This window comes from Ornithorhynchus anatinus, chromosome 9 (genome assembly GCF_004115215.2).
Source record: "Ornithorhynchus anatinus isolate Pmale09 chromosome 9, mOrnAna1.pri.v4, whole genome shotgun sequence".
NCBI lineage: Eukaryota > Metazoa > Chordata > Mammalia > Monotremata > Ornithorhynchidae > Ornithorhynchus > Ornithorhynchus anatinus.
Genome location: NC_041736.1, coordinates 22,974,234 through 23,002,215, shown reverse-complemented (window position 1 = coordinate 23,002,215; position 27,982 = coordinate 22,974,234). Strand labels below are relative to the sequence as shown.

At 43.4% G+C, this 27,982-nt stretch overlaps 1 protein-coding gene across 3 annotated transcripts in view; it reads right to left on the bottom strand.

Annotated features, from left to right (window-relative positions):
- The window catches only part of ITPRID2 (ITPR interacting domain containing 2), a 61,368-nt gene that overhangs the window by 13,131 nt on the left and 20,255 nt on the right, over positions 1–27,982 (bottom strand). For all 3 annotated transcript variants that reach the window (XM_001515763.5, XM_007671300.3, XM_029072048.2), the window contains 5 exons: positions 21,062–21,134; positions 12,411–12,502; positions 7,985–9,175; positions 4,990–5,067; positions 4,771–4,898 (listed from right to left, as the gene is read on the bottom strand). In XM_001515763.5, the coding sequence (XP_001515813.2) occupies positions 4,771–4,898; positions 4,990–5,067; positions 7,985–9,175; positions 12,411–12,502; positions 21,062–21,134 (1,562 nt within the window). The remainder of the gene's footprint in view (positions 1–4,770; positions 4,899–4,989; positions 5,068–7,984; positions 9,176–12,410; positions 12,503–21,061; positions 21,135–27,982) is intronic.

Below are 27,982 nucleotides of genomic sequence, written 5' to 3'. Positions count from 1 at the left end.
AGTTATCTTATTTGCAAAATGCGGATTGAAAATGTGAGGCCCATTTGGGATGTGGACTGTGTCATTCATATTAATTCAGCACTTCATTCACATTTATTGAGTGCTTACTGTGTGCAGAGCACTGTACTAAGCACTTGGGAGAGTACCACAGAACAATAAACCGACACATTCCCTGCCCACAACGAGCTTAGGGTCAATTTGATTAGCTTGTAGCTACACCAACGCTTCGTACGGTGTCTGAACATAGTGAGTGGCTAACAGATACCCTAAAAAAAGATCTTCTGACCACCACAAGATTTTAGGGCAAAGTATTCTAAGTAAGAATGGGCAAAGGAAACTTCAGCCAAAGTTCAAGTCAGGGCAAGAGAGGCTAGGCTGCAGTGCCAGGTAAGGTGAAAGCGAAATCTTACTCAATTCTTCCCTTCACTAAAACCCTGAAAGAGAAGAAGCACGGCGACCTACCCACTGGGCTTCACCCTCACCTCTCTTGCCAGTTGGCTTCTTGCCTACACCCTCTATTATGCCTGGAGCTCCCTCTGCCTCCGCATTCAGCAGCCCGCGCGACTCACTCTCTTCAAAGCCCCACCTAAAAACCACATCTCCTTCGGGAAGCCTTCTCCGACTAATCTCTAATCTCTCCCTACCATTTTCCTCCCTACTGGGTCATGCACGTACTTGAGTCCTTACCCCTTAAGCACTCAGGTACTCGCCCCGTAACGATTGTGGAATTTGTTAAACGCGTACTATGTGTCAAAGACTGTTTCGAGCACCGGGGTGGATAGAAGATAATTGGGTTGGACGCATCACCGGGGGCTCGCAGTCTAAGGAGGAGGGAGTAGGATTTGATTCCCCATTTTACAGATGAGAAAACTGAGGCAGAGAAGTAAAGTGACTTGGCCGAGGTAACATAGCAGACAGGTGACGGAGCGACTTACCTCAGTCTCATCTATGTCACTGCCGACTTCTCATCTACACCTTGCCTTTGGCCTGGAAAGCCCTCCTTTGTGTTTTTTTTTTTTACTATGTGCCAGACACTAGTCTAAGCACTGGAGTAGATGCAAAACTAATCAATTTGGACACTATCCATGCCCCATATGAGCCTCGCGGTCTTAATTCCCATTTCCCACATGAGGTAACTGAGGCCCAGAGAAGTGAAGTGCCTTGCCCAAGGTCACACAGCGGACAAGTGGAGGAGCCGGAATTAAAACCCAGGTCCTTCTGACCCCCAGTTCTGTGCTCAATCCATAGGCCATCCTGCTTCCCATATTGCTTATATCCAATGGACAATCAATATCCTCACCTTCAGAGCCTTACTGAAGGCACACCTCCTCCAAGAGGCCTTCCCCGACTAAGCCCTCCTTTCCTCTTCTCCCACACCCTTCTGCTTCACCTTTGCACTTGGATTTGCTCCCTTTATTCACTCCTCCCTTAGCCCCACGCCAAAGATTGTAAACTCCCTGAAGTCAACGATTATGTCTATTAACCCTAATTTACTCTCCCAAGAGCTTAGTACCGGGTTCTGCACAGATATAAGTGATCAGTAAGTACTACTGCTTGATTTTTTCCACTTATTTTTCTGGGGGAAGAAATTTTGAACAGCCCAAGAAAAAGAAGTCGGTAGGGTGTCTTTATCCTTCAAGTAAACGCATTTTGCTTTCCTAGGTAAGTTTTAAAATGTGTCTGACAAGGCAGTCTAGATCCAAAGTTATATATTATCATTCTGTCTATTTAATATCACTAAAAAAACTCAAATATGTTTGTTGCTTAAATAAACCAGGACCCTACACCATGGCTCTAGGATATAAATTTTTGTCGTATCTGTTCCAGGTTAAATAGGCTGATTTAAACACGTTAGAATGAAAAGCATTTAAATAATTCACATTCTTTAATCGAGCTGATAGTCAAAGAATGTCAATTTTTAGGGAATTTTCCCAAATTGGCAGCCAAAATTAAAATAGGCCACTACAAAGAGAGACTTCTGAATCCATAACCGGAAGCTTAAATAAAAAGCTTAGTTCCAACGGTGGACCCCTCAGATCCAGGATTCAAATTTTCATTTAATTACCACCCATTTAAAGTTGGAGACTTCTTCTTCGCAGATCTGTAATGCATAACCATTGCTTCTCATAAAAAAACCCCAAAAACAAAAGACAAAATTCCTGAGTGCTGGCTTCAAGGCTCTCCTCTGGCTGAATCCTTCTTTCCCATCCACCCTTCTCTCCCGCTACACTCCAGCTTACACTCTTCACTCCTCCCAAGGAAATCTCCTCAGCCTCTGACTCCTCTTTACCTCTAACCGATAACCTCTACCTCAGACCATCCCACTTGCCAAAAACGCTCTCGCATCTCTGCTCTCCCAAATCACATTCCTCCCATCCTTCTGTAGGAACATTCCCTGACGAATCCACTACCTTCCTAATCTCTCCAGCTCATTAGTCACCTCAGCCCTCAAATATTTATATAGTGTTAGACACAGCAAGTTTTTCTTCAAGGGGCTGAGAGGGAGCCCTCTAACACCAAGCCAGGACTTAAACTGACCATCCAATATTCAGAGTAATCCAAGGGACGATCCATGATGACAAACTCATCGGGAGCCCAGATTCATCTGTGAAGGGCCCCAGTAATCGGGACCAAACTAGCTTCCCAAAATAGAATCATGGCCCAAACCAAGATTTAACCAATATTACAAATGGGAAAGCATGTCAAAAAAAGATATAAAGACTGAGGTTTTCGGAAAGATATTTAGAGCCACTGAGGTTGCAAGCTGTATATGCAAAGCTTGATTGTCTGCAGAAACCACGCTGCAAATATTTAATCTCATGGGCACCATAAGGCCTTGCTTGGGGGAAATGGACAAAATAACTGCCAATTAGTTCTTCCTAGTTTCCTTTTTACCTCAATACCTCACCACATGAAATTCTTTTTCTGCTGAGCTCCAGAGAATCAACAGGCAGGAAAAGGAGTCCAGAAGAAGCAGCAGCATGGCCCAGTGGATAGAACATAGGCCTGAAATCAGTTCTAAACCCTGTTTTGCCACTTGTTTGCTATCTGACATTGGGCAAGTCTCTTCACTTCTCTGTGCCTCAGTTACCTCATCTGGAAAATGGGGATTAAGACTGTGAGCCCGATATGGGACACGGACTGTGTCCATCCTGATGAGCTTGTATCCACTCAGTGCTTAATACAGTGTCTGGCACATTGTAAGGGCTTAACAGATACCATTTTTCAAAACAAGTAACTCCCAAGAAGTAAAAGCATTGCCACTATGCCAGCATATTCCCTGCTCTGATGCTCCTGCTAGTTTCCATTTCCAGTCTGATTTTCAATCTATCTAGCTTAAGACATACATGCGCCTGTATTTTTGTTGTGGCAATTGTGTATGGAGGAGGGGTTGGTTCTTAATTTTCCATTTACCTTGATTTTTACCAGAAAGTGAATAGACACCCCCAGAGGCCACTTCGGAGTTTGATGCTCAACCAAGCTCATTAAAGAAGGCAAAAGTAAAGCATGTTCTGCTGCTGCTGAGGTCACAGAAGTTTTCCTGTTTTCCTTACTTGCTGCCTCACAACGAGGGCTACCGGGCATATGGGAACTGTGGGAGAGTGTGGATGGTACAATGCAAAGCATCACCACTATTGCAAAAAACAAGAATGTGTCTTTCTGGCAGTAGGATATATACTTCCCCCCCTTAATCGTTACATCCTGAGCAACGCTCAGGCTGAATGACAAGGGGCCAGAATCAATTAGTGGAATTTATCGTGCGCTTATTATATGCAGAGCACTGTTCTCAGTGCTTGGGAGAGGACACAGTGCACGAGAAATTAGCAGGAACGTTCCCTGCCCATATTTATTCATATTATTGTCTGTCTCCTCCTCTAGACTCTAAGCTCAAAATGAGCTTACTTGAAGGTTATTTATTATAAATTACTTATTCATATTAATGTCTGCCTCTCCCGCTAGACTGTAAGCTCATTACGGACAGTGAACAGGTCCGCTAATTCTCTTGCGTTGTACTCTCCCAAGTGCTTAGAACAATTCTTTGAACACAGGAAATGCTCAATAAATACCATTGATTGGCTGATTGTATACTAAATTTTCATGGATAAAGTATGCGAGTCTATAAGAGATTTTTCTCTCAACAACACTCATACCTTCTTAGTAGAAAGAGCACAGGCTTGGGAGTTAGAGGTCGTAGGCTCTAATTCCGGGTCCACCACTTATCAGCTGTGTGACTTTGGGCAAGTCACTTCACTTCTCGGTGCCTCAGTTACCTCATTTGTAAAATGGGGATTAAGACTGATGTGGGACAACCTGATCACCTTGTATCTACTCCAATGTTTAGAACGCTGCTTGGCACATAGTAAATACTTAACAAATACCACCATCGTCATCTATGGATATAATCTCCCAGTCACCAGTATCACATTCCAACCAAATGACAGTTCTCCTCCACTAAAATGTTCCGTAGGTAAATTAGTTAACACTAGCAAAGTGCGTTTCGAAGGAAAGGACTGGAGATGGAGACGGAAAGAGATGGAGACAATAGTGAAGACAGTCAAAAATGGCCTAAGGTAAAAGTTTTTTGGCAAAAAGGGACAGGAAATTAAATGGAAAAGAAAAATGTATTAGTGAGATGCAAAAAGCCTATATATCTGATAAAGAGAAAGGAATATACAATCGTAGAAACAATCCAATAACTAATCGTTTCTAAGTTTTTGTGGGGTAAAAATACTTCTTTAAATTACAAAATAAAGGCAAATTTACTTTTACCTTTCCTCTTCAGTCATGTGGTGATAAACCATTGTTTGCTGCCGTAGCATAGTTAATTCTAAATCCATCATTTGCGTTCTAAACAAATTCAGACTCCGCCTCATTACTTGTAATTCCTGAAAAGTATTCTAGAAAAAAAATAGCACAAAGTTGCACTTATGAACTTCAAAATCGATTCTATTTTTGGGTAAATCTCAGTTGGGTTTGTGAGTCACTTACTTCATAAAGAGGTAGAAGAGAGGATCTCTGAGTATTATATGGAGGAGAAGAAAGATCATGTCCTCTTATCACTGGATACTACAAAAAAATTCAGAGGATAATTAGTTACAAACTTTCCAATTCCACTAAATTCTGAGTATTTCATTTTTTGAATTTGGTATACTTTTTATCTTACCCTATTTGTCTCTTTTGGCAATATGGATTCTTTGAAAGTTTTGTCTATTTTCCCAAAGTATCCCAGCTCTAATAATTGTAGGATATGGTAAGCACTCACTAAGTTATACAAGAACTGTACTAAGTGATGGGGTTAACTACAATATAAGCAGATCGGACATAGTTCCTGCCCCACTCTGAAAGGGAGGGAGAGCAGAGATTTTATGTCTATTTTACACAGGAGAAAACAGGCCCAGAGGGGCTGTGACTTGTGCAAGGTCATAGGTTAAGTAACCTAGAGAAGCCGTGTGGGCTAGTGGATAGAGCTTGGGCCTGGGAGTCAGAAGACCTGGGTTCTAATCCCAGATCCACCATGTCTTCAGTGTGAACTTCTCTGTGCCTCAGTAACCTCATCTGTAAAATAGGGATTAAAGCTGTGAGCCCCATGTGGGACAGGGACTGTGTTCAACCCCATTAGCTTGTATCTACCCCAGTGCTTAGAACAGTGCTTGACATATAGCAAGCACTTAAATACTATCACTATTATTATTATTATTATTATCTGGATCTGGAGGCTTCCATACAGACTTAGGTCAAAATCCTGACAAGCTCAGAGTCCCACTGTAATCTACAGCCATGCAATTTTTTAATATCGTACTCTCTCAGTCATTTAGCACAGCGCTCTGCACCCAGTAAGCGCTCAATCGAAACCATCGATTGAGTCTTCATCATCAAAGTTTTATTCATTCTGTTGTATTGTATCTTCTCGATCGTTTAGGACGGTGCTCTTCACCTAGGAAGCACTCAATGAATACTATTAATTGATGCTTCAGCATCTACATTTTATTCATCTGTAGTATCATAGTCCCTTGATCGTTTAATACAGTGCTCTTCACATAGTAAGCACTCAATAAATACCATTGATTTATTCATCCCCTATAACATATGCCACCCTGTGGTAGCTACCCTGATTCTGGTCCAGCCGCTTCAGAAACTAAGTGAACTTGCACCCTTGAGATGGTAAACTTGTGGGCAGGGAATGTTCACTGTAGTACTGTACTTCTCCAAGCACTTATTACAGTCCTCTGCACACAGTAAATGCTCAAAAAATACGATTGAATTAATCTTGCATGATTCAGTTGCAAGAATCATGGAGGAATCCAGATTATTCACATTTTCAAAAGAAAAATCTAAGCAAAAAGACACCATCGCATCCGATTTCTATTTCTGCTTCCAAAGTAGATTCTCCCTCTTGTTTTAATGGTACTTGTTTGGCACTTACTACATGCTAAGAATTGGGCTAGATACAAGATAATCAGTCAGACACAATCCATGTCCCACTTGGGGCTTACAGTCTTAATGCCCATGTCACAAATGTGGGAAATGAGGCACAGAGAAATGAAGTGACTCACCCAAGGTCACACAGCAGACACGTGGCAGGACTGGGATCGGAGCCCCAGTCTTCTGACTCTCAGGCCCGTGCTCTTTCCACTTTGCAGCTCTACTTCTCTTTCCTTTCAATCAATTGCACTTATTGAGCGCTTACTGTGAGCAGAGCACTATATTAAGCGCTTGAGAGAGTACAACAAAATTAGCAGACAAGTTCCCTGTCCATAACGAGCTAACAGTCAAGAGACAGGGCTTAATGTTCTTAATATTCATAAAAACGTTCAATGCAAAATAATCTAATTTTCAAGGACACAGAACCAATATTTACAAAGGAGGCAAAGAATAATGCCTTTCAATTGTGGACCTGGCACTCATAAATATAGCATAAGCTGAGAAAGACTTGATTCAATTAAAATTCACCACTGACAAAAATAATACGCATATTGTTATGAAATCGGCAGACTTTAGTTTGACAAAATCCTCTGCCTCAGAAGACGGAACTTGGAATGTGGGACATTCACGATACAATTGCACTCAATAAGAAAAATAAGAGCTATCGGTACCTCTGACCTAGAATACCCTCCCTCCTCAAATCCAACAATCACTCTCCCCCACTTCAAAGCCTTAATGAAGGCACATCTCCTCCAAGAGGTCTTTCTTGACCAAACCCTCCTTTCCTCTTCTCCCACTCCCTTCCGCATCGACCTTACTTGTTCTCCTTGCTCTTCCCGCTTCCCATCCCCATAGCATTTGTTTGCAAACCTCTAATTTTATTTGTATCGAAGGTTGTCTCCCCCCTCCAGATTGTAAGCTCATTGAGGGCAGGAAATGTGTCTGTTCATTGTTATATCATACTCTCCCAAGCAATTAGTTCAGTGCTCTGCACACAGTTAGCGCTCAATACAGACGATTGAATGTATTAGAAGCGTAGGATCGAAACACCTAGAGTTTAACCACTGTGAATTCTAAAATCAATCAGTGGTATTTATTGAGTGTTTACTATGGGCAGAGCACAGTACTCAAGCGCTGGGGAGCATATGGTGCAAAAGACTCAGCAGAAACGTTTCCTGCCCCCGAAGACCTCACTGACTCTAGACTGTAAGCTTGCTATGGGCAGGGAGCGTGTCTGCTAATTCTGTTGTACTGAACTCTCCCTAGCGCTTAGAGCGTGGGCCCGGGAGTCAGAAGGATCTGGGTTCTAATCCCAGGTCCACCCCTTGTCTGCGTGTGACCTTGGGAAGTCATCTCACTTCTCTGGGCCTCAGTTCCCTCATCTGTAAAAAGGGGATTAAGGCTGTGAGCCCCATGTGGGGCAGGGACTGTGTCCAACCTGATTTGCTTGTATCCACCCCAGCGCTCAGTACAGTGCCTGGCATGTAGTCAGTGCTTAACCAATACCATAATTTATATTATTATAAAATGACGAAAAATGGCCCAGAAGATAGGAACGTACCTGAGAAAGATTCTGCAGGGAGTTTCTGATGTCATGCAGCACTCTCCGCAGCTGCATTTCTATGGCCGAAGGAGGGTTCACGGTGGCCACGCGATAAGGGAAACAGCCGTGTCTGTGCGAGTAGGGACACCCGAATGGGGAAGCCAACGCGGCGCAGGAATTGGCCGACATACTGGGGACGCTGTGGGAGCTCAGCGTTCTCATGTGTTCACACAGAGGCCTCTCTTGCCAGTCCAAGTGGGCGGAAGGGAGCGAGCAGGTGGACTGAGAGATACACGCCGGGACAAACTGAGGAGCCCGGCGCGGACCGGCTTCTGCCGGCGGCCGACCGGATTCGGTCTGCGCGCCCTCTTTCCTCACAGGCGGAGAGATGAAGAGGGTCGATTTGACCGTGGACTGCTGGATTTGCTTCCGGGCCTGACTGTCCAGCTCCTTCTCTTCCTCAGATGCGAACTTATAGGTGAAAGACGGTGGGCTGCACCTGGTCTCTCTCCCGGGAGCCAGTCGGACGTTGACGGAAGACACGACCCTTACCGGACTCAGCAAGGTGGTCGGTAAAGACTGAGATCTCCTCAGCGGGTAGCCCGACTTGGCAAACTGGTACCTCTGTTTCAGCAGGTCTTTCGATTTCACTAAGTTCCGCCCAACCCTGGGATTGGAGAGGCTGCAGACTTTCATTTCGGCCCTCTGCAGAGCGATGTTGACCCTATCTATGGAAGAGGCAGGTACGATCACATCTTCGGGGCCCAGAACGGCACATTTATCCTCGATGGAAGCCAAGGATTTGAGAATGTGATGCGTCGTGTATTCCGCGAATTCGTACTCGCTGCCTTTATCCGGCTCGCTCTCGGCACTATCTTCCCGAGGTAATTCAAACTCCTCTCCTGGAGATGACTCGTCTTCGCTCTGGGAAACAAGGCCCTCTTGTCCGCTCTCTGATGGTTTACTTCCTTTACCGAGCTCAGTCTCCCGCTTCAGGATGTCCTCTCTAGTTGGCCTTCCTCGGTCAGGAACTATTCCTGTCTTTTGGGCTTCTTCTGGGGGAGGGGTGAGGGGCTCCTCTTCAGACTCATTAAAGTAAGGCTGTCCGCTAGCCGTCGGGGTGGCGAGCCCTTCAACCAGCGAGGTCACTGTTATTTCGCTGTCGCAGCTGTCGGCGCTGCTGCCCATGGCTTGCAAAGGATCGTGGACCTGGAGGGGGGGACGGATCGGAAGGGAGAACGGAGAGGGGTCACAGGGCCTGGAACAGCTAGAAAAATCACCCAAACTCAGCCAATGCCAGTGGAGTCTAGGTGAATTACTGCTTCTGAACTATTTGGCCATTTTCCTGGGGCTCCCATACACTTCCTCATCCCACCCCTCCTCTGGAGCTAGTGCCATAAAGAAGGCTCGTGTTGGAAAGTCAAGCTGATGTGTTGTAAAGGGGAGACGGTGTAAATTGAAAACACTAAGTGCCACCCCAGTGCTAGAATAATGTTTGGCACATAGTAAGCGTTTAATAAATACCATGATTATTATTACTATTATTGTTAATAACTCAATGTCTTGAGTGGAGGACTGCCTACGAATGAATACCTATAAACATGCTTTAAGCAAATGAGCCATGAGGTAAATGGAGCTTAAAAATGATCTGAGAAATTGTCCATGTAACTGTCACTACATCAATAAATACACATCTAGAAATAGCTGACTAAAAACTGACCATCACAATACACAAAATACAGACTTTTCTTAGAATCTTAAATGATGGGATTTTCAGAGAAAGGTGCTATTAACAGAAGCAAATGGTAAGGGCACACGCTTGGGAGTCAGAGGACCTGGGTTGTAATACAGACTCTGCCGACTGTTGTGGGACCTTGGGCAAGTCGCTTCACTACTCTGTGCCTCAGTTTCCTCGGGTATAAAATAGGGATTTAATCAATCGATTGTATTTATTGAGTGCTTACTGTGCATTTGGGCGAGAACAACACAACAGAATAGCAGACAAATTCCCTGCCCACAACGAGCATACAATCTAGAGGCTATACCTGTTCCACGTGGGACAGTAACTCTTTCCTACCTAATTACTCGTTTCTACCCCGAAGCTTAGAACAGCGCTTGACACGTATGAAGCGCTTAACAGATACCGTAACAATAGCTGTACTCTTTTCTCTAATACATTTACCACCACAGGGATTACCTGGTGTGAATAATAATCTACAGAATTAACCGCTTGACGTACTTGACAGATAATACGTGGGAAAGTTTGTGAGAACGCTAGATATGCAAAAATGTTTTCGATTTCAGTTACAAGCTGTTCTTATTTTACACCTATTGTCTAACTCTCCCTCGGCAGTGTAAACTCTCCTCGTAACAGTCCAACATAAAGTGTGATATTTTCACTTCATTTGCTCAAATTCGTCAGTTTCTCAAAAGCTAAATCGAGAAAAGTGAGGTGAAAAGCAAATATTCACTGTCTTATGCTTAGCACAGACAGAGCTCACAGAAATTTCTAAGTCATTGCATTTTGATCAACTCATGTTATTTTGCAATATAACTCTATCTGTACCAATTCTTTGTGGGCAGGGAATGTGACTGTTCATTGTTATATTGTACTCTCCCAAGAGCTTAGTACAGTGTTTTGCACACAGCAAGAGATCAATAAATATGACTGATTGAATGACTGACTGAATGAATTAGGTAACCCTTTGAAATGTAAAGTACTTAACAATAACACTTTGGAAAGCAGCGTGGTTTAATGGTTAGAGCAAGGGCCTGGGAGTCAGAAGAACCTGGGTTCTCATCGTGGCTCGGCCACACGCCTACTGTGTGACCTCGTGCAAGTCGCTTTGCTTCTCTGGACCTCAGTTACCTCATCTGTAAAATGGGGATTAAGAGTGTGAACCCCAAGTGGCACAGGGACCGTGTCCAATCTACTTAACTTGCATCTACCCCAGCACTTAGAACAGTGTTTAGCATATAATAAGTGCTTAACAAGTATCATAGTTATTATTATTATTGCAATGGATGGCACTAGCTGACCATAATTTTTATTTTTAAAAATCAGATATCTAATTTTGAAATTCAAAGGATTTAATTTACACTCCTTTCCCTCAAGTTTCACTTTTTCCTTTCTCAGATTCACTTTTTTCAGTTTGGTTGCAGTGAAGGGGAAGCATGACGATTTTCTGTTAATGAATTCTGCAGCGCAAAGTGAGTGCCCCGCCACCCACCTCAGAGGATCGAGGACAGAGAAGTTGCTAATTATGTATATCCAACAAACAAGGATCTGATCTCTTGACCATTTTTTTGAAAAAAAAAAATACTTTCAATGACAGGAAGCTAAGGAATAAATGCCTTCCTTTTGGTGAAAAGTAAGACTTCAAATAATGTTGCCTGATTTTGTGTCTTAATGGAAAGGAAATGGATTTTGGGTCTTATATATTGTAGTTAGGATGAACAGGCTAATATAGGACATCAGTGGCTCACAGTGCAATTTTTCTAAGTAGCTATTTCATATTTCACTAAAGAATAGTGTGATGGTTAGCTAAACCAGACCAGATTCAGCATGACCTCGAGAAGCAGCGTGCCTAGCGGCTGGAGCACGGGCTTGGGATTCAGGAGGTCATGGGTTTGAATCCCGGCTCTGCCACTTGTCTGCCGTGGGACCTTAGGCAACTCAATTCACTTCTCTGGGCCTCAGTTACTTCATCTGGAAAATGGCCATTAAGACTGTGAACCCTATGTGGGATTAGCTTGTCTCTGCTCATTTTCTATTCACCACCTTTTTATCCTTGTTTGAAGGATAAATATTTCACCAAAATTACGGCATTTTTTGCTTATGTATCATCATCTATCGTCAGCAGGAGACATAGAAATGACACACAGCTTCATATGGCTAGTACTAAAAGGGGCTCTATGTTTGGAAATGAGCTTTTACCACAATAACACAATTGTAGTGAGGGGCAGCAACTCTTAAATAATTCATTTCGTCAACCACTAGCAATGCAACTGCTGATCGGTGTGGAAACTTCATAAAAAGCCACGTTTCTCCAAGCAACATAACCTTCAAATTTTCGCAACGTAAGTTCCTTCAAGGGGAGGGGAAGCAGCAGCGGATCAAAAGGACAATCTAGGAGACGACTAAAAATAATCAATATCAATGCGAATGATCGGATCCTAAGTGATCAGAGTTATCAATTAACTACTGGAAAGGGAGGAGTTTTAAATCTGAGCCAAGAAATAATGATTTCAAAGATAGGTTAGTGAGTCAGAACCATCAAAACAGGGTGCCAAGAGAGCTTGGATTCTATCATCTGAGTGCCAGAGATGGATTAATTCCTACTGATACATCAGAAAGCAAGACTGGAGAGGCCCAATCCCGAAATAGAAAACTCTCGCTGGCAACTTCTGAATCGCGATACAGGCTTCTGTACGAGAAATTTACCTGGAGGTGATTAAGCGACAGGCAGTCCGCAGAAGTATCTTCGGCAAAACCACTGCTATCTGAATGCTGACTTGCAGTTCGTAGTAACTGATCTACAAAAACAACACACAAAACAAGTGGCCTTAGTGAACTCGTGACATCAGCGGTGCACGGCAATGCCGTTCCAACATTTCAATCATCCATACCCACTCCAAACTGCCTGGAAACAAGTTTCTGGAATTTTCTCCTCCTTCACACAAGCCAGACGACCACTCTCCCCACCTTCAAAGCTTTATTAAGGTCACATCTCCTCCAAGAGGCTACTTAGATTATGCTCTGTTTCCCTTCTAATAATAACGTTGGTATTTGTTAAGCGCTTATTATGTGCAGAACACTGTTCTAAGCGCTGGGGTAGACACAGGGTGATCAGGTTGCCCCACGTGGGGCTCACAGTCTTCATCCCCATTTTACAGATGAGGTAACTGAGGCACAGAGAAGTGAAGTGACTTGCACACAGTCACACAGCTGACAAGTGGCAGAGCTGGGAATCGAACCCATGACCTCTGACTCCCAAGCCCGTGCTCTTTCCAGTGAACCACGCCTTCTGTATCATCTATGTGCCTGGATCTGCAACCTTGAGCATTTGAAATTCACCCCTCTCACAGCTCCGTAGCACTTTGCTACACATCTGCAATTTCTTTATTTATATTAATGTCTGTTTCCCCTTTAGTTGATAAGTTTGCTGTGCACAGGGAATGTGTCTACCAACTCTGCTGTATTGGACTTTCCCAAACGCTTAGTACGGTGCTCTGCATAATTGCAGCACTCAATAAATATTAATTGATTTACTGATAGGTCTGGTTAAATTATGCACTGCTTATTCAGAAATCAATGATATTTACTGAGTGTTTATTTTGTGTAGAGCACTGTACTAAGCATTTGGGAAAGTATGATACAAAAGACAAGGAGCTTACAGCCTCCTTCTGACTTTCACATTGGTTTCCAAGCACATTTTTACCACCCAAACTGAGAAGCAAATTCTAGTTTACATTTTTTACCAAATGCCCTAAGGGATCAGCTTGCTAATTATTCTCAAGTATTTATTTTTAATACCCTGCTGCATTCCCATTAGTATTTCTATAAATATTATGTTTCTTATTAAATTACAGCCTTAGGGAGAGTTGGTTAAAAATAGAAATAGCTCATCATAAATGTCAAAAAAAAAAAAACCCAGAAAAACATTTTGGAACTTTTTTTACACCACTTTAGAACTTTTGTTTAACAACCCAGGTTAAAGCTATATACACTGCCAAACTACAAATATGTAGCATAATTCTTTGACAGTCGAGGCAGGGTAATCTTGACTGTGTCCAAGCCAATTACCTTGTATCTATCCCAGCGTTCAGTACTGTGCCTGATATATAGTAATTGCTTAACAAATACCGCAAGTATAATTATTATTATTACTGGGTAAAGAGCAAGAGAACTGGGAAATAGGAACCAGAATCTGGTCCCAGCTCTATCACTGGTTTGTTGTGTGACCTTGGCCAAGTCATTTAATCTCCCTGTACCTGTAAAATGAATATAAAATGGCTGCTCTCTCTGTCAGTTAAGATTATGAATGTGGCACATAAACTGGGTCATATCTGATTAACCTGTATTTACCCCATAACCTTGACACAATGTTGGGCACACAGTGATAATAACAACAATAATAATAATTATAATAATGATAACATAGGATGTGTGAAGCAGTTCCCAAGTGACAAGAACTGTGCTTAACTCTGGGGTAGTTACTAGTCCTCTAGACTGTAAGCTTATTGTGGGCAGGGAATGTCTACCTATTGTTGCAAAGTTCTTGCCTAAGCGCTTACTACAGTGCTCTGCACACAGTAAACCCTCAATAAATATGAATGAATTAATGAAAGGCAATTACATCAGACACAATACCTTTCCCACATGGGGCTCACAGTCAAAGGGGGAGGGAGAATAAGGTATTTAATATCTACTTTACAGATGAGGATACTGAGGCACAGAGAAGTTAAAGTGACTTGTCCAAGGTCATACAGCGGGCATGCAGCAGAGCCGGGATTAGAACTCAGGTCTCCTGACTCTCAGTACTGTGTTATTTCCACTAGGACATGCTGCTCTTAAAAGCACAGGCCTGGGAGTCAGAAGGCCTTGGGTTCTAATCCCAGCTCTGCCACTTGGCTGCGTGACCTTGGACAAGTCACGTCACTTCTCTGGGCCTCAGTTACCTCATCTGCAAAATGGGGATTAAGATTGAGCCCCATAAGGGACAGGGACTACGTCCAACCTGATCTACTTTTATCCTCCCCAGTGCTTAGTACAGCGCCCGGCACATCTTAACTGCTTAAAAAATACTCCAATTATTACTCTTATTATTGCTCCTCTAGGCAGTGGGACTAAAGGCACTCAATAAATACCACTGACTCCTTGATCCTGCCGACTACGGATTTCCTCTTCAAGCGCTTAGTACAGTGCTCTGCACATAGTAAGCGCTCAATAAATACTATTGAATGATCAATAACACCACCTCCCTTGGGGAAATCACAGACTGCCCTCAGTTCTGTCATTTCTGATATACAGCGAACACTAAATATCCTAAATATTCTGATTATTACCAGTGGCCAAGTCCTCTGACGTGATAAGCTGAATTCAAAAAGAATAACAAGTTTAAGGTGTAAACCTAAAACTATTTACACTGTTGGCTCAAAATATTTATAAGACTCGGGGAACTGTATGTAAACTTGAATGGCGTGATAAATCAGCAAGGCTGAAAGGAAGTTCATCATATGAAGTAAGAAAAAGCTGTACAAAATAGTCCGATCAAATACCAAAGCAAACGAGTTTTAAAGCAAACCAGAAACTGGGATCGGGTACGGTGACTTTTTGCAAACTGAAGCCAATATATAGACGAGGGCTGAAAAGCAGGTGACCATTCATTGGTCATTCATTCAATCGTATTGTTTGAGTGCTTACTGTGTGCAGGGCACTGTACTAAGCGCTTGGACAGTAGCCCAGCATTTTAAGAGCAGAGTCATTCCCAGGATTTAGCTTAATATTTTGAATTTATGCAAACTCTAAATTAACCACAACTAATGGAAAATTCACACTAGCCACAGCCACGGAAGTCAATTTTCCCGGGGAATGCATTATAAGAAATATGGTTTATTTGAATTCCTTTGCTATTAAATGGCCATTGCAAGGTCAAACATTAAAATTCGGGTTAAATGGAAGAATTGCACATAAAATGAGGAGCCAATTTCATCATTATTTGTAGAGTACATAAGACCCGTTCATAGACCAGGGTGGGGCAAAGGTAGCATTCTAGAATGAATTTAAGAGCTTTATGCAATACCTATTTTGGAACGATAAAATCCTTCGGTCATTTGCTCCTCTTAGATTTTTTTGGTAGAACTAAGTACCACGGTACATTCTAGTCTCACACAATGATAATCCAACGATGGTTTTCCTAGAGCACTTACTGTGTGCAGAGCACAGTACTAAGCGCTTGGGAGAGTACAACATAATAGATTTGGTAAAAAGGTATGGTTTCTGGTATGTACCAGTTTGGGAGTCAGAGGTCATGGGTTCTAATCCCGGCTCCGCCACCTGTCAGCTGTGTGACTTTGGGCAAGTCACTTCACTTCTCTGTGCCTCAGTTACCTCTTCTGGAAAATGAGGATGAAGACTGTGATCCCCATGTGGGACAACCTGATCACCTTGAATCCCCCCCAGCGCTTAGACCAGTGCTTGGCACATAGTAAGCGCTGAACAAAAAAAAAAATACCAGTTCATCTTTCTTCCCCCATTTGCTTCAGTCCTGCCTCGCCACCGATTGCCTATTTTATAGAGAAGAATGTACTATATAACAGATGCAAATAACATGAGTCTTTTCCTCAAGGAGCTTACAATGTTTTAGGGGAAGCAGGAAGACATACACGATTTATATTACTTTAGTCATTATTTTGGATCTTGGAAATGCATTTCATTGTTTCACCGCCCGCTTCAGTCTCACAGCACTTTTGTAGATATCTGTATTATTTTTATATATATACAAGTCAGACTCCCCCTCTAGACTGTAAGTTCCTTGTGGGCAGGGAAGGTGTCTAATGTGTCTGAGAAGCAGTGAGGCCTAGTGGAAAGAGAACGGGCCTAGGAGTCACAGGTCCGCTCCGCCACTTCTCTACTGTGTGATCTTGGTCACGTAACAACTTCTCTGTGCCTCAGCTACCTCCTCCCTAAAATGGGGATTAAATCCTCCTCCCTCCAACTTTGAATGTGAGCCCCATGTAGGACAGGGACTGTGTCCACCCTGATTATCTCCTATCTACCGCAGCGCTTAGAACTGTGCCGGGCACATAGTAAGAGCTTTAACAAGTACCATTAAGAAAAACAAAGGAAAAAAACACTCTATTATATTATACTCTCCCAAACCTGGCACATAATAAATGCTCAACAAGAAAGGTTTGTTAAAAAAAACCCAGAAGAAACAACAACTCTATTAGATTGCACTCTCCCAAGGGTTTAGTACAATGCTCTGCACATGGGACAGGCTCAATAAATTCCACTGATTATTCCCAATGGAGAATTACATTTAGTTTAGTGAGTTGTGGTTTAACACTATTCTCATGGAGCAAATTAAAAGCAGTGATTGATTATTGTATAGTGCACACCCAAAATCATAAGCATCCTACCCTTTCCTTTTCAGCATGAATGCCACTATAATTAACCCCGTTCGGATGAAGAAAGCCTTTCTGGAAACACCAGATTCATCAACTTGACAAATGTCCCTTTAGCTCGCACTGCAGAGAGAAGGAATTCACTGAGGACCGCATTTTCAAAAATCTGACACTGAGTGATGATTGGTGATCACTCCATCGTATTTATTGAGCACCTACTGTGAGCAGAACACTGTACTGATCGCCTGGGAGAATCCAAATGAAGTGAGAAGATGAGCCAACAGAAACGCTAACCCAAGGGGTGGTCGAGTACCCTGGATAGGGTGGTGCTGCTATTGTCGTTCAATGGTACCAACGCTTAAGCGAAAGAAAAATGTACACAAATTCCTTGCGTGCTGTAATTTCATAGAGATCAGGAAGTAGCAAACATGTCATTTCCTTTTCCAGGAATCTACATACCCATTAGAAAAAATGGATGGTTAAGTGGATGAAAGGTCTTAAAAATAAACAGTCCCCCTTCTTTTCCACTTCTACTTCTGCGCTTGCCTTTTCGCTTCCCGGCAGCTCAGAGAATTTCAAAAGCAACTAATAGATTGGCTTTTGCTGTCATTAACTGTCACATGCCATGGATTGAAAACTTGAAAATCCTTTAAGACATCAATGTTTACAAATCAAGGTATCCTGACAATCACAGAGAAGAGCATGGAATAGAATTGTGGGCATATTCAATTACTCCTTTCAATCTGCTGGGATTTTTCTTAGCTTGATTTCTCTTAACCAGACAGATATTGCCACTAGAAGTCCCGCACCGAAAAATGCTCACATGCCATTTAATTACACAAAAGTGGAATTGAAAATAGACTTTGAAAGGTATTTTTTTTTGCCCACGGGATCATATTTCTCCCAGACTGCTAACCCCTTGAGGGAAGGGATCTCATCTACTATTATTATTCTACTATATTCTCCCAAACAGCTCTGCACAGAGTAAGCGCTCAATAATTACTAGTCTTATTGACACTGTACGTTCAGGTACTTACTAAAGTTTACAAAATAAAAAGAATTGCAGTGGCCTCCTGGGAAATTCTTAGTCTACGTGTTCATTCATTCCAACATATTTATTAAACGTTTACTATGTACAGAGCTCTGTACTAAGTGCTTGGGAAAGTACAATGCGACAATAAACGGTGACATTCCCTGTATACAACGAGCTCGCGGTTTGGGTTGCGGGGGGAGCCAGACATCAGTACAAATAAACAGACGTCAATACAAATAAATAAAATTAAAGATACTGGTAGCAGAGGGAACAGAGAAGTGGGAGGACATTAGATTGGATTGGCTCTTGAAGGCAGAGATATCTACCAATGCTGTAATATAGTACTCTCCCAAGAGCTCAGTACAGTGCTCTGCTCAGTAAGCGCTCAATAAATACTGTCAATTAGTATAGATAAACACACGCCCAAATAATATATGTCCCATACTTTAGAAGAGGACATCCATGATGGTAAGATTCCATCCATGTACGAGAGCATTGCTGAACGGGTTGAGGTGAAACATATCCTGTACAGGTTTGCATATAAAGAGCACCCTTTTCTGCACTGATAATAATAACTGTGGTCTCTGTTAAACGTTTACTATGTGCCAGGGAGGAGAAAGCATAGAAATAGATACAAGTTCTCCCTGTCCTACATGGGGCTCACAGTCTCGATCCCCATTTTATGGATGAGATGACTGAGGTACAGAGAAGTGAAGTGACTGGTCTAAGGTCACGGAACAGATAAGTGGCGGAGCTGGGATCAGAACCCTTTGATCTTCTGACTCCCAGGTCTGTGTTCTATCCCCTACGCCTGCTTTTCACGGATTTGTCCCTCGCAGGACTTATTTACCAGCCTGACCTTTGGCATACCGCTCTTGGGTAATGCTGATCAATCTGGGGCAGGGGCGTCGTCCAAATCTATGCTTTTTTTCCCACTGTTCTAGCCTATGTTTCTCTATGACTTTAAGTTATTTATTCTGCCCTCCGGGCTTATGGGTTATCACACAGCAGCAGCTCAGGGACAATATAAAAAGGCAACGATGGAGGGAAAGGCAGTTTCTAGCTCTCCCTCCTCCATCTTCTCTTCTACCTTTATACCCTGAAATGCCAGTTCCGGATCCTACAGCGTGCACGGCTGTGGGCTCAGAGGAGGATCCAGAGAGGGAGGGTGGAAGAACGGCATCATGGCCTAGTGGATAGAGCACGGGCCTAGCAGCCAAAAGGTCACTGGTTCTAATCCTGGCTATGCCACTTATCTGCTGTGTGACCTTAGACAAGTCATTTCACTTCTCTGTGTCTCAGTTGCCTCATCTGTAAAATGGGGATTAAGACTGTGAGCCCCATGTAGGATAGGGCCTGGGTCCAAACCGATTTTCTTGTATTCCCCACTCTTCTCCTCCAGCACTTAGTAGAGTTCCTGGCACATAGAAAGCACTTAAATACCACAATTGTTTTATTAAAGTATGATAAGGGGAAATTATTTCACAGTGTGGCTTTAGGGTCTCGCATCACAAGTTGTCATCACAAGGAGAGAAAGGCCCAAGATGGTATAAGCCCACTGTCTCCACAGAGACTGATTAATAAATCACCCAACCAATATTTACCGTGTGCAGTGTACTAAATGCCTTGAAGGGTATTCAGTAGTATTTATTGAGTACTTACTATGTGCGGAGCACTGTACTAAGCACTTGGAATGTACAAATCGATAACAGAGACAGTCCCTGCCCTTTGATGGGCTTACAGTCTAATCGGGGGAGACAGACAGACAAAAACAATAGCAATAAATAGAATCAAGGGGATGAACATCTCATTGAAACGATAGCAATTAATAGAATCAAGGTGAGGTACATCTCATTAACAAAATAAATAGGGTAATGAAAATATATACAGTTGAGCGGACGAGCACAGTGCTGAGGGGAGGGGAAGGGAGAGGGGGAGGAGCAGAGGGAAGGGGGGGAAAAGAGGGCTTAGCTGAGGGGAGGTGAAGGGGGGGGGTAGAGAGGGAGCAGAGGGAGCAGAGGGAAAAGGGGAAGCTCAGTCTGGGAAGGCCTCTTGGAGGAGGTAAGCTCTAAGTAGGGTTTTGAAGAGGGGAAGAGAATTAGTTTGGCGGAGGTGAGGAGGGAGGGCGTTCCGGGACCGCGGGAGGACGTGGCCCAGGAGTCGACGGCGGCATAGGCGAGAACGGGGGATCGTGAGGAGGTGGGCAGCAGAGGAGCGGAGCGTGCGGGGTGGGCGGTAGAAAGAGAGAAGGGAGGAGAGGTAGGAGGGGGCAAGGTGCAAGAGAGTCAACAGACATGACCCCTGTCCACAGGGAGCTTACTGCCTGGAGTGAGGAGCTTACAGATTGGAGGGTTTTTCAACTCTGGGGAGATCTTTCCTGCCAAATTCACCATATGCATTGGATTTTGCCATCAGCCACTTCATGTTTTTCCCAAAGTACTGAATCCAAGGTCACCCACTCCAAAAGAGCTCAGCAAAAACTGTTCTGATGACATTTGGCTTTCAAGTGAGAGAATCAGCGTGGCCTAGTGGAGAGCACATGGGCCCGGGAGTCAGTGGACCTGGGTTCTAATTCCAGCTCTGCCCCTCGTCTGCCATGTGACACTGAGCAAGACATTTCACTTCTCCGTGCCTCATTTGCTTCATCTGAAAAATGGGGATTAAGATTATGTGGGACAGGGACTGTGTCCAACCTCATTAAGTTGTATCTGGCCCAGTGATTAGTACAGTGCCAGGCACATAGTTAGTGTTTAACAAATACCACTAAAAAAATTAACATCAATTGGTATTATCTTGGAAGAGTACAGTTCAAATGCTGCTCCTGGAATGCTTCTTCCAGGGCTCAGTAAAGGTTGATGCCCCCCCAGCAGTCAAAAAACACCTTCGCTTCCGCTACTATTACAACTGTTAGAATGGATACAATTTTTGCTCACCTTTTCTTGATTTGGCAAGGCCTAGCTGGTAAGTTGTTGGAATATGTGGTGCTTCTCCTTCGGTACTCTGAACCTGCAGAAAAGATATGAGCAGTTAGAGCAAAGCTGCTTTACTAGATACAAGAGTAACAGTTGCTTATCACAGCACAGAATTCTATTTTCATTCATTCATTCATTCAATAGTATTTATTGAGCGCTTACTATGTGCAGAGCACTGGACTAAGTGCTTGGAATGTACAAATCGGTAACAGATAGAGACAGTCCCTGCCCTTTGACGGGCTTACGGTCTAATCGGGGGAGACGGACGGACGAGAACAATGGCAATAAATAGAATCAAGGGGAAGAACATCTCATTAAAACAATAGCAAATAAATAGAATCAGGGTGATGTACATCTCATTAACAAAATAAATAGGGTAATGAAGATATGTACAGTTGAGCGGACGAAGCGGCATGGCCTAATGGACAGACCCTGGGTCTGGGAGTCAGAAGGACCTGGGTTCTAATCCCACTCCGCTACTTGTCTGCTATGTGACCTTGGACAAGTCGCTTCATTTCTCTGGGCTTCAGCTATTTCATCTGTAATATAGGGATTCCTAGACCATATTGTATTGCATAGTGCATAAACAATATAATGTAAATATATACATAGAAAATATAAAGAGAAGGGAAATGAGACACCGAATACCCATTTTACAGATGAGGTCATTTAGGGCAAAGTCGTGAAGTGGTTTGCCCAAGGACGCACAGCAGGCAAGTGGCGGAGCTGAGGTTAGAAGCCAGATCCGCTGATTCCCAGCCCCGCGCTCTAACCATTAGACAACCCTGCTTCTCTGGAGAGGTCACCGGAGTCCTGCTTTCCCCCACGCCTCCCTCACCCACTGTCATTCTCTCCACTCTGCCAGCCTAGCTCTCTTTGGGGCATGAAATGCAATAAGAAGGCAGGGATGCAGCATATTGCAAAGTGCACATACGTCCAAGAGTACGGTAAATGAAAATACAGAAACAGCTTGAGCGTGCATACTAACGTTTTTATCCCATACAACTTTCAAGGCCCAAACTTATGATTCTAAATCGTTAAAACTATCAGCTCTGGACTGCATATTCAAAATCGTATAACATGGAAAAGTAATCTCATTAACCATTCTTTAGCAAGCTCCCAATGTTGGATAAGCATGTCTTTTAACATCACATAAAGGGAAAAAGTCAACAGGAAAGGTTTTGTTTTATTTCAAAGGTACTAAGATGCATTTTTTTATATTCAACAAAAGATCTACTATTTGTCTTCAAGCAAGTTTAGACTACTAAAAAACTTGGCTATAAAGTAGCGGACTAAGAATACGCTTAAATTCAGAAGAGCAATTCAAGTACCTTGTTCAATTCTTGAAAACTCAGTTTTAGATTCATTTTAATAAAACAGCTTGCAGAAAAATTACATTAGAATGGTTCAGCAGTCACTCTAATGAGGCCATGATAATAAATGAGATTTTCTCTTTTAAAAATAATACAAAAATGGAACATGAACATCAATTCCTCTGCTGCTATAGGGCAGTTTTGGTAATATGAAATATAATTTAAATTACTGGAAACTGTGGAGTACCATGCTATCCGATTTTCTAAACTAGCTATATCCCTTCCTTTCTTACAAATGGCACAAGGTAAGAAGTAGTAACTTGGCCTAATGAAATGAGTATGGCTCTGACAGCTGGAAGACCTGGGTTATAATCCACCACCACTTTTCTGCTGAGTGACCGTGAGCAAGTCACTTGACTTTTCTGTGACTCCATTTCCTCACCTGTAAAACGGGGGTTTCAATATCTGGTCTGCCTCTCTCTTAGACTGTGAGCCCCCACGTGAGCCAGGGATTGTGTCCGATCTACATATACAATTTCTACCCCAAGACTATGTACGGTGCTTGGCACAGAGTATATGCTTAACAAATACCCTCATTATTATTGGTAGTATTACTACACAATTATTATTGTTGGATTGTTTCCTCAACATATGGAACGAGATGTCAGAGTTTCCACAATCATCACCATCTAAGAGAAAGGTGAAAATTCAAATCTGTGGCAATTTTCAAGGCATCTTCTTATTTGCCACTTTTTAAATGGTATTTGTTAAGTGCTTTCTATGTGCCAGCCACAGTCCCTGACCCTTATGGGGCTCACAGTCTTAATCCCCATTTAAAGATGAAGTAACTGAGGCACAGAGACGTGAAGTGACTTGCCCAAGGTCACACAGCAGACAAGTGGTAGAGCCGGGATTAGAATCCAGGTCCTTCTGATTCCCAGGCTCATGCTCTATCCATTAGGCCATGCTCCTTCTCCATCTCCTGCTATTAAAGAATATTGTTGACCTCGCACCCGGAACCACAATGTCCTTCTCTAGCCTGTAAGCTTGTTAATAATAATAATTATGGCATTTGTTTGGCGCTATGTGTCAGGCACCAAGTGCTGGGGTAGATACAAGATAAACAGGTTGGACACAGTCTCTGTCCCACATAGGGCTCAGAGTCTTAGCAGCGTGGCTCAGTGGAAAGACCATGGGCTTTGGAGTCAGGGCTCATGAGTTCGAATCCCAGCTCTGCCACTTGTCGGCTGTGTGACTGTGGGCAAGTCACTTAACTTCTCTGTGCCTCAGTTCCCTCATCTGTAAAATGGGGATTAAGACTGTGAGCCTCACGTAGGACAACCTGATTCCCCTATGTCTACCCCAGCGCTTAGAACAGTGCTCGGCACATAGTAAGCGCTTAACAAATATCAACATTATTATTATTATTACTCTTCCAACAGCTTAGTACAGTGCTCTGCACATAGTACGCGCTCGGTGAATACCACCAGTTGATGGATTGATTCAGATCACAGGGGCTCCTAGAGGTGCTGGATGGCTAGGCCTCAGTCAGACTCTGGTACGAGGGTGAGTGACTTCAATAATAATACTAATGCTGGTATTTGTTAAGCGCTTACTATGTGCAGAGCACTGTTCTAAGCGCTGGGGTAGATACAGGGTAATGAGGTTGTCCCACATGAGGCTCACAGTTAATCCCCATTTTACAGATGAGGTCACCGAGGCACGGAGAAGGGAAGTGACTTGCCCACAGTCACCCAGCTGACAAGTGGCAGAGCCGGGAGTCGAACTCATGACCTCCGACTCCGAAGCCCAGGCTCTTTTCTACTGAGCCACGCTGCTTCAAACCCTCCAGAGATCAGGTGGAAAGCTGGCAAGGGCATTGTAGGGAAGGAGAGAGGCCAAAAAAAAAACAAACCCCAAAACCTACATTTCTCACGAAGCAGAGGAGCTGGTTGCTTTCGTGTCCCAGAGCCTTTTGCCTTCACTGTCCGAGGAGGAAAGATACACCCATCTCTGGGGGGGGAGCTGAGTCTTCATTATTAGCGAGCGCTCAGACTTCATAACCCTCCCTGCTCTCTACTGCTGCCTACTTAGACCAAAACAGTTCTGTCGACGCTTTTCGGATAGAAGAGCTGGTGTTGGAATCCCGGGCGAGTCACTTCACTTCTCTGGGCCTCAGTTCCCTCATCTGTAAAAGGGGGATGAAGACTGTGAGCCCCACGTGGGACAACCTGATGACCCTGCATCTCCCCCAGTGCTTAGAACAGTGCTCTGCACATAGTAAGCGCTTAAGAAATACCAACATTATTATTATTATTGCAACTTTTCTCCCTCACAGGGGAAAACAGGCTCCAGACCTAGGACTTTTGTGCTTTCAATTCCAATCCTTTTCCAGACAAAAGCCTTTGAGGAAAAGTGCACATATGATTTGGAGACCTGGTTTGAACACAGAGTACGCTGTATTTTTTTTTCCTAGTATTAAGTGCTTACCACGTTACAGGCGCTGTAATAAGCGCTGGGTTAGATTCAAGATAATCGGATTGGATAAAGTCCATATCCCATATGGGGCTCGCAGTCTTAATCCCCATTTTACAGATGAGGTAGCTGAGGCCCAGAGAAGAACTCTCCCAAGTGCTTAGTACAGTGCTCAGCACAGAGTAAGGACTCAATAAATACAACTGAATGAATAATGAAAAGTAAAGTGACACAAGGCCACAGAGCAGAAAAGTGGAAGAGCCGGCATTAGAACCCAGGTCCTTCAGACTACAGCCCGTGGTCTATCCATTAGGTCACACTGCCGCTCTGTGTAATTTTGAATATCAGTTAGTGGATCTCCACTTGAGATCTAATTTGGTCCTCCTTTCGCATTCTCTATCCCTTTTACTCTTTTTCACTATTCTAGGGTCAGAAATAAGGGTAATTAATAAAGACTAATCAAATAATGCATGTCTTGACCCTAGGCCAAGCGCCGTATAAAGGCTGGGGTAGATACAATCTTTAGTCTGTAAGCTTGTTGTGGGCGGGAACCATGTCTATCAACTCTGTTGTATGGTTCCCTCCCAAATGCTCAGTACAGTGCTCTGCTCATAGTAAGAGCTCAATAAATAACTTTGATGACAATCGAAGTCGACAGTCTCTGTTCTCCATGAGGTTCAAAGTCTTAGGTATTTAACCTCCACTTTACAGGTGAGGAAACTGCCACAAAGTCAAATGCTTTGTGGAGAAGGTCACAGGGCAGGCAGTGGTGTAGAACAGAAGGGTAATGAGCATAATAATGCCTCGAAGCAGCGTGGTTCAGTGGAAAGAGCACGGGCTTTGGAGTCAGAGGTCATGGGTTCGAATCCCGTTCTTCCGCTTGTCAGCTGTGTGACTGTGGGCAGGTCACTTCACTTCTCTGTGCCTCAGTGACCTCATCTGTAAAATGGGGATGAAGACTGTGAGCCCCACGTGGGACAACCTGATTCCCCTGTGTCTACCCCAGCGCTTAGAACGGTGCTCTGCACATAGTAAGCGCTTAACAAATACCAACATTATTAATTCTTCTCCGGTCCAAGTCAGTGAGAAGACTCCAGGCTCACAAATCCTGTGAGTCCAAGAAATAATAACAATACTTTTTCAACGGGATTTGTTAAGCACATACTATGTGCCAGCCACTGTACTGAGCACTGGGGTAGATACACGTTAATCAGGTTGGACACAGTTCATGTCCCACAGTGGGCTCACAGTCTTAATCCCCATTTGACAGATGAGGTAAATGAGGCAATGAGGTAAACCTCAGTTATCTCAGGTGCAAAATGGGGATTAAAGCTGTGAGCCCCTTGAGGGACATGGACTGTGTCCAACCTGATTGCCCGGTATCTACCCCAGGGCTTAGCACAGTGCCTGGCACATACTAAGCGCTTAACAAATACCTTTAAAACAAGATTCTAAGGCTATATAACCGACCTCATCAGAATCAAGGAGGCCCCGCCTAATTCATTCGCCACTGAGAATAGGGTAAAAGAGCAAGATGTTGACAATCCTGATCTCCATAGAAATATAAGCTCCAGGCTCATTGGTCGTTATTCCTTCATTCAATCATATTTATTGAGTGCTTACTGTATGCAGAGCACTGTACTAAACACTTGGGAGAGAATGATATAACAATAAACATACACATTCCCTGCCCACAACGAGCTTACAGTCCAGAAGGGGAGACAGACATTAATGTAAATAAATCAATTACAGATATGTACATGAGTGCATCGCTCCGGTCAGAGGGACATTAAAATCAAGCCCTAGGACGAAAGTATAATAAAATACAGTTATTTAATTGTTCTCACACACTTGTGATTATTTATTTAGCCTCTAAAATATTAGGAACTTTCAATCCTGACATTGTTGTGGCAACATTCTGACAGACGTAAGAAACACTCTCACGGTGCCAGGATGAGATGATTAAAAGCAACGCCATCCAAAAAAGGAAGCAAGTGCTTATCTAATTTCTTAGTTTATGTTGACTCAATTTGTTGACGTTGGATTAATTACAGATAAACTACAAAACTGACTTTAAAAAAAAAAAATCCACATGCTGCAAAAGGGTAATTTCCATCTTTAAAAAACAAAGAAATCTTTGTTGGCTAATGCCACTATACATTTTCCTACGATGATGGTATTTGTTAAGCACTTATTATATACCAGGCAGTGTACTAAGCGCTGCGGTGGACACAAGCAAATCGAGTCGGACAGAGTCCCTGTTCCGCGTGGAGCGTACAGATAAGGGAACTGAGGCATAGAGAAGTGAAGGGACTTACCCAAGGTCAAACAGAAGGCATGTGGCAGAGTCAGGACTAGAACCCATGACCTTCTGACTCCCAGACCCATGCTCTACCCACTACGTCATCCTGCTTCTCTATCTGCCAATAGCTTCTTAATCTTGAAGGCAAAGAAAAGAGATGAAGGAAATTTTCCATTTTCGGTAATGGTATTTGTGAAGCTCTTACTATGTTGCGGACACCATACCAAATGCTGGGGTAGATACAACCTAATCAGGTTGGACTCATTCCGTGCCCCACGCGGGGCTCGCAGTCTTACCTCCCATTTAACGGATGAGGTAACTGAGGCACAGAGAAGTGTATAATTGGTCAAACGGTAGACAAGAAGTGAAACTGGGATTAGAACCCAGGTCCTCTGACTCCCATGCCTGGGCTCTATCCATTAGGCCACGATGCTTCTCGTGCTGTATTCTCCCTCCCTACTTGCTTATTGATCTCTGTCCCACCTGAAGGACCCCGGCTACCAAAGATGAGAATATCTGAGTGCCACTGCCCTAAACACTGTCACTTATATCACTTCATTATCCCCTCCTGGAAGGCCTCCCTGAATAATATCTCATCTCCCCTTCCCATTTTCACTTCTTTCTGTGATACATATGCTTAAGTCTGTATACCCTAATAATAATAATGATAATTGTGGTATTTGTTAAGTGCTTACTATGTGCCAGACACTGTACTAAGCTCTGGGATGGATACAACCAAATCGGGTTGGACGCAGTCCCCGTCCCATGTGGGGCTCACAGTCTCAATCCCCA